The sequence below is a fragment of the Podarcis filfolensis genome (genome assembly GCF_964270895.1).
Source record: "Podarcis filfolensis genome assembly, chromosome: 10".
NCBI lineage: Eukaryota > Metazoa > Chordata > Lepidosauria > Squamata > Lacertidae > Podarcis > Podarcis filfolensis.
Window position 1 is genome coordinate 20612622 of NC_139612.1, and position 13048 is coordinate 20625669.

A 13048-nucleotide genomic window follows, 5' to 3' on the forward strand; every position below is an offset into this window, starting at 1 on the left:
AATCATCCATAGTTATTATTTAAATTACGCATTTCTTAGTTTTATATTGACATTATTTATATCTTTCTTTCTATTCCCTTCAGACAATATTTCTTAATTTTTCACAGTGCTTCTTTAAATCCCATTAGCGTTATCTGTCCCTCACTTATATATTCCAGATATTCCACAAATTTCCCCCAGTCCTCGATGAACTTTTGGTCTCTTAAGTATCTGATCTTTCCTGTCAATTTATCCAGCTCCGCATAGTCTAACAGCTTCATTCTCCATTCTTCCACAGTCGGTATTTCCTGTTGTTTCCATTTCTGGGCCAGTAACATTCTTGCTGCTGTTACTGCATATTGAAAAAAATTTACAATCCTTTCTTTTTATCTCGTTTCCTAATATTCCTAACAGAAAGACTTCTGGTTTCTTTATAAATGTATATTTTAAAATCTTCTTCAATTCAATTCTGAACTGTGCCCCATTTTGGTTTCAACTTCGCATAAAACTATGAAAGCGCCCGAAGCAGTGTCAGAGGTCCAGTCAGTGCTGGTGCTTCTACATCCTTGAGGGGGGAAAAGTCATTGCTGCATTTAAAGTCTCACTTGACACTTTTTTGGCATGTATCTGCCGTGAGAACATTTGCATCGAGGATCTGATTTCTGTTATGATAGTTCTCACAACCAGAAGTGTGTCTGGTGTGTCTAATGTCTTCCATAAGACTGAGAAACCACAAACTGGTGCTTAGCTTCCTCGAAGCAAGGTTTTAGGCCTGGAAGCTATTAGAAAAATGACAATAAACATGATTTTTAAATCCAGACTGCTTGCTGAGAGCGTGTTTGATTAGAAATTGACACAATCGTGTGCATTGATTCTTCAACCTCCTTATACACCCCTAAGAATTAAACCATTTTCTCAGAAATATTATAGACACCTGCTTTTGTCTTGATGCACATTTATACAAGATGTAGGGAAATGATTTTGTTCTGGAAGGTACATCTGGAGACCTTGGGATGCAGAGAAATGTACATTTTCTCATTCATGATTTGAATGACAGTTCAACACAAGATCGTCAGCCTACAAATGTGACAATCTCTCTCTCTCTTATTTAATCACAACATTTGTGCCATTGTGCTCGAGATTTCAAGATTTGGATGTCTTGTAGATGCCCAGACAATTTTTGTGATCTCTATTCACACTTAAGATAGAGATTTTAATTCTAAGCGCCTCTTATTCCAAGTTCCTGTTTGTTAATATTGACAAAGACTGGAAGGGAGTTGAGCTGGCCAATTAACTCCATCGGCAGCCGTGACAAAAAATAATAATTCAGGTAATACAACCGCCAGCGCGTCCTGCATTTTAACGGTAGTTTCCATAGTTGTCATTTGATGTTTGGCTCTATGTCATGGCATGACATTTCATTTTCAGGCTATAATTAATATTTATTAGAAGTGTGACAATGTCCAATTTCACCCATTTTGTAGAGTAACTCGTGGCGGAATGAATAAACATCCCGTGTATGTTTCTGTTCACCAATCCACAGATATCATGAGGTGGGGGAACATTAGAAGGGCATGTTACAAAAAATCTGAAAATGTAAAGGGTGATATTGCTTGCCCTCCTCTTTTTTGGGGGGAGGGAAGTCAATTCTGAGCCTGTCATACGAGTTGTCCTCTCATTTACAAATTTCTGTCCACAACCACAAAGACACCATACTGGTACAAAAGTCACAGTTGGTCCTTGTCAACATGAATGGCTGGAAATTTATTAATACTAGTTCTCACCTGATGTTGTTGTTGTTGTTTAGTCGTTTAGTCGTGTCCGACTCTTCGTGACCCAATGGACCAGAGCACGCCAGGCACTCCTGTCTTCTCTCACCTGATACGTTGAAACAAATCATAACCTCACCTGGTTATGGTCCTTCTTAATTTCTCTTTTGCCGCCTTGCATTTTGCGATAGTGTTTGTAATGCAGCAGCTTACCATTTGCATTTTGCTTTTGTGGTTTTTATACTTTTAAACCACAGAGCCTAGGACTTGCCGATCAGAAGGTTGGCGGTTCGAATCCCCACGACGGGGTGAGCTCCTGTTGCTCAGTCCCAGCTCCTGCCAACCTAGCAGTTCAAAAGCACGTCAAAGTGCAAGTAGATAAATAGGTACTGCTCCAGCGGGAAGGTAAACAGCGTTTCTGTGTGCTGCTCTGGTTCGCCAGAAGCAGCTTAGTCATGCTGGCCACATGGCCCGGAAGCTGTACGCCGGCTCCCTCGGCCAATAAAGCGAGATTAGCGCCGCAACCCCAGAGTCGGCCACAACTGGACCTAATGGTCAGGGGGTCCCTTTACCTTTTACCTGGAAGACACTTTGTTTTCACCTTTGTTTGATGGAGATAAGTGAAAAGTATATCATTAAACTAACTTAACTAAACCCAGGGTAGGGGAAAATACCAAGTCGGAAGGTGCAATGATGATTTGCTATAAGCTTTGAAAAAGCTTTCTTTACCTAAGCTAGCAGTGACTTCCTCTTGACTGAAGGGACGTGGGTGGCACTGTGGTCTAAACACTGAGCCTCTTGGGTTTGTCGATCGAAAGGTTGCGGTTCGAATCCCCACGACAGGGTGAGCTCCCATTGCTCGGTCCCAGCTCCTGCCAACCTAGCAGTTCAAAAGCACACCAGTGCAAGTAGATAAATAGGTACCGCTGAGGTGGGAAGGTAAATGGCGTTTCCATGCGCTCTGGTTTCCGTCACGGTGTCCCGTTGCACCAGAAGCGGTTTAGTCATGCTGGTCACATGACCCAGAAAGCTGTCTGTGGACAAACGCCAGCTCCCTCAACCTGAAAGCGAGATGAGCGCCGTAACCCCAGTCTCCTTTGACTGGACTTAACTATCCAGTAGTCCTTTACTGAAAGGCTGAATGCTTATTGTGCTAAAAGAAAGGGAAACAGCTGATATTACCTTGAATCAGATTTAAATAGAACCAAGTTCAGCTGGTATCATTGTAAATTGCGTTTAAGAATGGATTCCATAGTATTGTCATTCACACTCCAGCATGTACCAGTCTGGAAGCATTATTTCAGGATGGAGGCCCCCGTCTTGAGTCACACCATCTGTTTTCATGAGAGGATTTAGTGCTTTTTTTACACGATAAACCTCCTGCTCTATAATAGTTGCTTAGTTTTACGAGGAGCCATTATCACTAGTTTGCTTTTGCAAAATGCTTTCCCGTTAGCTCGCTACCTAATAAGGACAGGCAGGGCAAGGATGCTAAGTGATAAAACCCATAAAAACCTGAAGATACCTGCAGATTATCGCACACTAAAGTGGGAGGGATATCACTTGAGGAGCTGCAACAGAAATTTCTCTGCCTGGCCACCCCCTTAACATTCAGCCAACTAGGAAAAAAGCTGTAATAGTTTTGTTGTTAATGTGAATGTAGGAATGCAGAATTACAGAATTGAGATCAGAATTATGGTGTTTCAGTGGGTGTTTATTTTGATGCAGAATTGCTCTCTCACTCAGAGAACAGTGAAGTTGACGGAAACAGAATCATGCTGAATCTTGTTACTCAAGCAGTGACTGGGGTCATGAGAAAACAAGCTGTACACATCTAAAAATAGTCTTTATTTTTTGTGGGTGGAGGGGAGAATTGTCAAGGAAATATTTCCTCACACCTATCAAGCACGCACTGCTGGGCAAGTATTGCTGCTGCTGTTTATTTTACCAGCGAAAATAAACTATGGGTGGTATTCAACTGTGGTTCTATTTAGCCCCACCGAAGCTAATGAACGTGACTAACTTAGCTTCATTTATTTCAATGGGTCTATTCTGAGTAGGACTTAGTTGAATACCACCCATGTGTTTTTTCCTATCGATTCTCTTCACTTTTTGTGGATCATTTTATTAGAGTGTTTTTCAGTCAGGTCTTTTACTTGATAAATATTCATTGTAATTGATTCCCTATCATCCTAGCCAATTTCATGTGCAGGTGTTGTGGTGGTGGTTGTTATTTTGCACAATTCTAAACAAGAATGTATTGCTTTCCTTCAATGAAATATAAAATATAGTCAATATAACCGTTTTTGAGAGGAAAGAGCAAACTTGATGAGGTTTTTCCTCCTCAGCCTTCAGAAAAGGGAGCCATGAAAATCCTCACTGTGAAAAACGATGAACAACAAGCTTGAACTTGTATTCAGAAGCATACTGCAGAGCTTAGACGTTGTGCTAGTAGTCTTATCCTTTATGAATTTCTCTCATCCCTTTTTGAAGCCATCCAAGATGGCAGCCATCACCGCCTCCTAGGGGAGAGAATTGCATAGCTGAATGAAGTACTTTATTTTGTCCGTCCTGAATCTTCCAACACATGGATTTATGTTTCTGTGTTTTGTCTCCCTGTCTTCAGGTCCCTGTGCAGTGGTCAGATATGGTCACTTTGAAAGCCAGAATGACCAACTATGGCTTGCCTAGATATCAGTGGCTTACTCATGCTTGGAATTTCTTTCAGAGAGAGGTAAGTGGTCAAGCTGATACTAAAATAATACAGAACTATGACAGAACAAAAATACTCATAAACCGCAGATAAAACATTAAAAAATACAAAACCAAGCTGATCCATTTCCCCATAAATCTGAAATAAAGATGCAAAAAAAAAAAAAAAAACCAGCAAGAAAAAACCCCAAACAACACCCCAGCCCCCTTTAAGAAAAAAGTAAACCACATAGTTTGTGTTTGGTTTTAATGAATTAGTATAGAAAAGGGACGTGAGAGCTGGACCATAAAGAAGGCTGATCGCTGAAGAATTGATGCTTTTGAACTATGGTGCTGGAGGAGACTCTTGAGAGTGCCATGGACTGCAAGAAGATCAACCCTATCCATTCTTAAGGAAATCAGCTCTGAGTGCTCACTGGAAGGACAGATCCTGAAGCTGAGGCTCCAATACTTTGGCCACCTCATGAGAAGAGAAGACTCCCTGGAAAAGACCCTGATGTTTGGAAGGATGGAGGGCACAAGGAGAAGGGGACGACAGAGGACGAGATGGTCGGACAGTGTTCTCGAAGCTACCGGCATGAGTTTGACCAAACTGCAGGAGGCAGTGGAAGACAGGAGTGCCTGGCGTGCTCTGGTCCATGAAGTCACAAAGAGTCGGACACAACTAAACAACAACAACAACAATAACAATAGAAAAGGGAACAATAGCTCACTCTCTTGCCCGCTCATGATGAACAATAACCCTAAAGACATGCTTTTATTTGTTGGAAAGAGCAGCTGGATTAAGGGAGCAATTGCAACTCCCTCCCCCCGGCTGCAGGTTTTAATGAAATGATGGGGTCTCCAAAGTATTTGTAGACCTGTCGTGCACGGTAACCAGAGCAGAAGGCGGAGGATCAGGCAGACTGCTGTCCCGCCATGGAGCTAGCAAAGCAACTGAGCCCCGTGCTGTCACATAATGGAAACTGCCTTGGCATCCATCAGTTTCCAGCTCAGGGCTGCCCCCACACTAGAAAACCCCACACAGGAATCCTGCCAGCGACACTTCTGCTCACCCCCACATTTGGTGGGCAGAAGGGGGGAATTCTACAGCAGCCCACAGGGAACATGATTGACATGTCCGTCCATTGAATCCAGCACCACCCAGTTAAAAGGGGGTTTGAATTGCTGTGCCACTAAGTTATGCTAAGGACAGGCAGTAGAAATAGTACTGGGCTGGATGAATCTCAGGCCTGACCTAGAACTCAGCTACACAGCTGCAAATAAAACATTTTAAGTGTTTTGTAATGTGCAATGTACAAATGCAACACTAGATGGCGACAGTGAGCTATGGCAATTTCAATGTATTTTTAAAAAACTTTTCCTCCCAAAAAGCATTTTTTAAATATGTGTGTAGATTCCACCCTAGGGTGGGGGAGTTTAATGTTCATAAGTTAAAGCGAGAAGCTTTCCCACAAAATGAAAGCAAAGAGCTTGTCAGAGATTGCTAATACTGACTCTAGAGATTTTTGAATGTGAAACTTGAATGTCTAAAGTTGGGTTTGAGGTGCGAGTACTGTGTTTTGGATTGTTGATATATTAAAACGGCCAGTTTTTGTTTGTGTTTAATTTATTGCAACAAACCTATGGTGAGAACAGCCCTGGTTTTGTATATTTTTGGATCCTTGCTGAGGGGAAACACAGCACTGTTTGTTTGTTTTTTTAAAAAAAGAATGAGCTATTCTATAGCGAAAGCATGGAAGTGCACAAGGTAAAAGCCATTAATTCTAGATATATGTTCAGGCACAGGAAAAGAACACTTTAAATGCCTGTCATTCTCTTGCCCTGGTTGAAATCTGAAATCTATCGCTGTTGCACAGATTTCCTGTTTATTTAAGCGTTTCCTGGCCACATTTGATGTCTGTATTTGTTTTAGAAAGCACTCAATGGACAGAACGTAGAATTAACAAGTTTAAAGTTGCACTCCTCTAAAGCTATGCAAGCGTTAGAAGAAATAGCAGCTTTTTATGAAGACAGAATGAAAGAATTCTGGTTTGCTTAACCTGAAAAAATAACTTCCTTTCTTGCACTCGGGTGACTGGATTTAAAAATGGAGTCACTAACGTCTTCCTCCAGAAAGCTCAGTTTCTGAAATAGCTGCGGGGAGTACTTGTGGGGAACTGCTGCCATGATCAGTAATTGAGACTCCCTCTCCTGATGCTTTGCTCTAACTTAGGGCTGCCATTCATCCAGAATTTCCGGGACGTATCTGGAATATGGCAGTTGGAGACAGTGTCTGGGGGGAAATTGCTGAAACGTCCTGGCAAATCTGGATGTATGGCAACCCATGTCAGAATTTCCTTAAAAATACAGTGGTACCTTAGGTTACAGACGCTTCAGGTTACAGACTCCGTTAACCCAGAAATAGTACCTTGGGTTAAGAACTTTACCTCAGGATGAGAACAGAAATCGCCTGGTGGCGGCAGCGGGAGGCTCCATTAGCTAAAGTGGTGCTTCAGGTTAAGAACAGTTTCACGTTAAGAACGGACCTCCAGAATGAATTAAGTTCTTAACCCAAGGTACCACTGTAGCTCAGAATCTTTGTCTTCTTCTTCTCCTTCTTCCTCTTCTTCTTCGTTGCAGAAAATGCTCCACAACTTTTGCATCCGGATTTTCACTTTTTGAAACATGGCAACCCTACTTTAACTGGGGAAAACCTCTGTCTATCTATTTACAGAGACTTAAGTGAAAATGTGCAGAAGTGTTTTACCCAAATGCTCATTCAGAAATTAACCTGATCCTGCTTTCCAGTGAGCAAAATGACATTGCAATAAATCGCATTTAAGTCATACTTAAGCCACTGAAATAAATGGACTCAAGTTAGCTATGCCACAGATTTAAATGGGTTTACGCTGTGTGTGACTTTGGTTGCAATTCCACCACTTGCTACAAGATTTAGATTGGACAGACATAGCCCTCCACTCACTTCCATGGCCTCAGCCGGCCTCTTACTGGCCTCTTATTGTTCACTGGTGGCATCCCTGAAATAGGGTGTTTGGGGGGGTGGGAATGAGCCAGCCCAGGATCCACTGCATTGGGTCCAGTCCAGACCCAATCGATGTTCCATCCCAAAGCTGGCTCAGGAAGAATGCACCATCTTCCTCCAACACAACAGCTTCCACTGCTGCTACTGTGAGGGCCCAGGCTGTGAGCACAAGTGGTCATTGCGTTGTGATGGCACCAGGGAGTTAGTATAGCTCTGCCAGTGGGATACAGCTGCTTTATTGCTTGCACGGATGAATGGCTGGATATTTTTTTACACTTCCTCCCCTGGTTGAGTCCAGGGGAGTCCTGGTTGACTCTCGTTGGCTGTGATTATTTGCTTGGCTGGTAAGACAAAGACACTGCTTTTCTTGGCTCGATAGCAAAACGATGGGCACTTGGCATTTGTGTGTGTATATATATATACCCCGGCCCAGACTGGGCTCAGGGCAGCTAACATCAAATATAAAAACATTTGATTAAAATACAACTTAAAAACAGGATTAAAATACAAGTTAAAATGCAGCCTCGTTTCAGTGGAAGCCCAGATCAAAAACTGGGGGGAAGGAAACGTCAAATCTTCACCAAGGCCAACTATCCAGACTGGTCCTACATGGGCCAGAAAAAAGCCAGGGAAGTCCCCAAATAGAGGTTCCATCACAGAAGGAAAAGGAAAGGGGGGGGGATCATTTTGAAATGTTTCTGGAACCTAAACAATTTATTATAGTAATTTGGTGAACACGTCTCAGCTCTTTGAAAATTTTTGTGTTTAGGGTTTTCACAGCGCCCCTTTAATATATCCCACTCTCCTCCCCCAAACACTTCTAGCTATAAACCTGCCAAACACATGTTTTTTGGTGGTGGTGTTTTTTTTTTCTTTTTCCCAGGGTTAGAGCAGTATGTGTGCAATCCCTAACACACACACAGACACAGCAGAAGAGAGGATGTTGTTTCAGAGGCCCAGCAATGCAATATCTATTAGTCCACTGCTATGCAGAGCAAAAATGTAAATGAGAGCCATTCGAAATAATGGAGCATGCTTTTGCACAGAAGCATAGGTCAAAACCAGGCTGTCTTTATTCTCAGAATAAATAGAAATAAATCAGACATTTTATAACAGTAATGCTCAGAAACATGGTTGTGTATTTCACTCCCCAATGCAGACTGGAACTTTGTCGTATTTCAGAGTGAGACTCCCCCCATGACGCTGCTTAATTGGAATTCATAGGTTATATCCAATGCTAGTCCTACTCTGAGTAAACCCACTAAAGTTATTGGACATGAGTAACTTAAGTGCATTAATTTTAAAAGGTTGACTCTAACTTAGTTAAATGCAACCCCAGTTATTAGATTTATCTGTCTTCATAGGAACTTGCTTCTGAAGGTTCCTTCAGAAATTATTCCTCCATAGGTATCTATTTGCATTATTTATCTTGCATTGCCATTCATTATCAATTAGGATCTGAAGATTTCAGATCCCCTGTCCCCGTTCTCCCAGTTTTCCACTGGACTTCATTTCTGCTTATTAAGGAGACATGATAGTTATTTCTTGCAACGCAGGAGCCTTTTGGTGTCAGTTTGAACTAATATTCTCCACTCTTTTCTTCTCTCTCCGTGCATGTGTGTGAGAGACATACATCTGCAAGTTGCACCTGACAAAATGAACTCTGGCCCACAAAATCTCACGCCACAATCAAACTGTTAGTCTTTAAGGAGACATCACAGTTTTGTTTCAGTTGACCAGTGCAGCTGTTCCATTGAAATTTGTTGCTGTGCACTTTGAAGCCCGTTTCTGTTTGATGAGGACTAGAAACCTGTTTTAAAAAGAAGAAAGCTGAGATTCTTCAGGTGCAGAATGGCCTTCTGCCTGATTTAAATGCCACAGAAGTGACTGCCTATGAATAGAATTTCCTGCTGTAGAATTTTGTATGAATAGAATTTTCTCCTTTCTTTAAAATTAGCCACAACCCCAGCAGCACTCTCTTGCCACATATACTTTGGAAATAGGGATACATATTAAATGTATCCCTGGCCAGGGGCAATCTTTTAGGAGGCTTAATTAGAAAAGCTGTCTTCCTATTATGGGACTATAACTGATTTGGTGTGTTTCCCGTTTTGAACATTCTGCTAACTATTTTTGACCGCTTACAGATCAGCTATTGAATGCGTTAGAACGGCGCTCATTCTCTGCCCTAATGAGGGCCTATCTTTTTATTTTACCGAAAGCAGATAATTTTAGTTTGGAAAGGATGTTATTTTTTTTTAAAAAAATACTCGGCTGTGTTTTATGCAGAGTTCTCTGACTTCCTGATACCAACTTGTTAAAAAGAGCTATGCATCACAAGACACAGGAATGAACTTGAGGTTAAGGGGAATGTGTTTAATGACTACAAATCACACAATTTAGTGTAGGGGGTGGGGGGTGGGATCTCACTTGAGCTTTCCTGGAGTTTATGGCCCATTTCTAGAGTCAGTGATTTATGAATTTCAGCCAAGGTAGAAGACTGACAAGCAGAAAGAAGTAGCCAATTTGGCACACCAGAATATTTATTTACTTACTTACTTACTTACTTACTTACTTACATATAAAACACATGCATATACATTTACACAATACACATACGTAACATACTACCTTATTTTCATAACACAAAACATAACCTGCATTACTCTATATAATACCTACCTGTAGTGTAGATATAAACATACCTACACACCTACCCCACACAGATACCCACCAAGGGACTTGACCTCCAGCCACTCTTGTTACGCTACTTTATTTTTCCAACTAGATTAAACGCATTTCATTATTTCTTTAATCTCTTCTTCTATCTTGACTTTACTCTCCTTTCACTTTTCTGGATTCACTCAATATCTGTCAGAAATTCTACTTTTTCCACATAAAGGCACACCAGAATATTTAGTTGAAGGGAGAAATAAGGTGCATTCAAAGTCATACTAGGCTCCATGCAGGGTGGAAGGGGACCTCGAATTCTTCTTAATTCCCATGGAGCATCACACCTGTTCCACCTTCCTTTTGCAGTTTAAATGCTGTGGAGTTGTGTACTTCACGGACTGGCTGGAAATGACGGAGATGGACTGGCCTCCGGACTCTTGTTGCGTCAGAGAATTCCCAGGATGCTCCAAACAGGCGCACCATGAGGATCTCAGTGACCTTTACCAGGAGGTAAGGACGTCCACAACATGTTTGTTTCTAAGCTTTGGAAGGTGGGTGGTGCTGTTATGGCAGTAGCTTCCCATGGAGGTCATTCAAACATCAGGAAGAGCTTTTGGATGGTAAGAGTGGTTCAACAGTGGAACAGTCTTAGGAGGTGGTGAACTCTCCTTCCTTTTTTAAAAAATAAATTTTTTATTAAATTTTCTGTTTTACAATTTGGAATACTCATTTAAACATCCTTAAAATAGCAATGACTTCCCTTCTTCTCTTTCCATGGTTCATTTTGCATATCATAAACCCCTGTATATTTTACATAAACTAAACCATTCAGTATTCCATTACTACATCCATCAAAACTTATTCACACTGTTGAATTTATCTTATTGCTGCCAACGTTTTCAAGTGTACATAATTTTCCCCCAAATATTCATTAAACACTTTCCAATCTTCTTTAAACGTATGTTCTTCTTGTTAATAAATTATTGTTATTATTATTATTAAGCCATTGGTTCAAAAATTTTGCTCTTCTAATTTGCCTCCTTGCACAGGTTTCGTTTCCCTCGCTTAAAAAACCCCAAACTCCAGTTTTATGTTTCCGCATTGTGATAATATGCAAGCTACAAAGGACTTTTAATTTCACCTGCAGTGAATTAAATGCCTCGCTCTTTTCATTATCTCCCCACTTCTTTTATCTGAAGAGTTGAAGTGTTTTGTGCGGAGATTTGGATGGAGTATGAACTTTACGGCTATTAGTGAATAATAATAGGCGATCCCATCAACGAGTCTCTATTTTCACTTGTCACATAGCTCCAAAGATCCCTCAGAAGTATGTGGAGAGCGTGGCCTTTTGAATCTCCTCCATGAGAGACCTATAGCTTTCTTATTCAACAGAATGTGCTTTCCTGTGAAAGGAACAAACTCATCTCATCATTTTGGGAGTTCATTAAAAATATCTGTATAGTGATATGGAGCTTTGGAGACTTTCTTCAAAGTCCTCAGAGATCTTGGCATCTTGGCTTTTTAACGAACATAAATTTTTGTGACATCAAAAGGTTCAGTAGAAAACGGGGGAGGGGGAGGAGCTGGAACAGAAAAGGCTGTTTTATGACTAGGAAACTAAAAATTCTCTCTCTCTCTCTCTTTAATTTATTGAAAATTATTGTCTTGTTCATTGGCGTTCCTAATCCCCAGGACAGCTAGCTCACTAGTAATAATAATGCCATTAAATATCAGCATTTGAAAGCAGATAAAACGCTGGAACAGCAGAACAATTAAAAAACACACAAGACAGAATTAAAAGCAACTCTAACAATAAACTAAATGGCATGGTGAAAATGAACAAAAAAAAAAAAAAAGGCTGTTCCTGGCAGTGGAAGGTTGTAAGCATTAGTATCAGGCAACTTTCTCTGAGATGGGAGCGTTCCAAATGTTGCTACTGTGATTGAGGGACTTACCCTCAGAGCATCGGGAATACAGTGGTACCTCGGGTTACATACGCTTCAGGTTACATATGCTTAAGGTTACAGACTCCGCTAACCCAGAAATAGTACCTCAGGTTAAGAACTTTGCTTCAGGATGAGAACAGAAATTGTGCTCCGGTGGCCTGGCGGCAGCAGGAGACCCCATTAGCTAAAGTGGTGCTTCAGGTTAAGAACAGTTTCAGGTTAAGAACGGACCTCCAGAACGAATTAAGTACTTAACCCGAGGTACCACTGTACCTGGAAAAGGACCTCTGAAGATGACCTCAATTGATGGGCAGGCGCCCATTGGAGTAGGCTGTTTTTGAGGTTCCTGTGCCTCAAACTGTACAGGGCTTTAAAGGAAAGCATCAATACTTTGAATTGAATCGAACAGTGTGTAGCAGAACAATATAACACAAATGCTGTGGAGCACTGCAACAGTTTCTTAGCACTGACGCGAAAGGCTTGAAAAGCCTATCAAGGTGAGAACCAGTGCAGGTACCAACTTCTTTTCTAGATAGTCAGTCTAGAAGGATAACATGATCAGGTACCTCGACCCACAAAGATTCAAGGAGAACTATGAATTCATCTTGATTTCTCCTAGGATAGGTATTCTGTCAGGATAAGACCCTCTTGGGGCCCAAAGCCAGGCCTGAAACCAAGCTCCTAGGATGCTCAGACTAACACAACAAGCACCTTGCCCCAACAGGGAATATTTTCAGCCAGTTTGTATGATCTTTGGAGTCCTGGGTGGGCTTTTGGGCTGGTCCCATTCCTGATTCTTTAGGACTGCTGGGATCACCTCCCCTTGCAAAATATATCAGCTGCTTCCCGAACCCAGCCAGTCAGGACACATGGCCAACAAGCCAATGATATAATAATAATAATAATAATAATAATAATAAATACCCCACCCATCTGAGTGGGTT

The 13048-nt window shown here is 41.4% G+C and overlaps 1 protein-coding gene across 4 annotated transcripts in view; it reads left to right on the forward strand.

Annotated features, from left to right (window-relative positions):
- TSPAN12 (tetraspanin 12) overlaps positions 1 to 13048 on the forward strand; it is an 88234-nt gene that overhangs the window by 70829 nt on the left and 4357 nt on the right. For all 4 annotated transcript variants that reach the window (XM_083574700.1, XM_083574702.1, XM_083574701.1 and 1 more), the window contains 2 exons: positions 4375 to 4482; positions 10525 to 10668. In XM_083574700.1, the coding sequence (XP_083430826.1) occupies positions 4375 to 4482; positions 10525 to 10668 (252 nt within the window). The remainder of the gene's footprint in view (positions 1 to 4374; positions 4483 to 10524; positions 10669 to 13048) is intronic.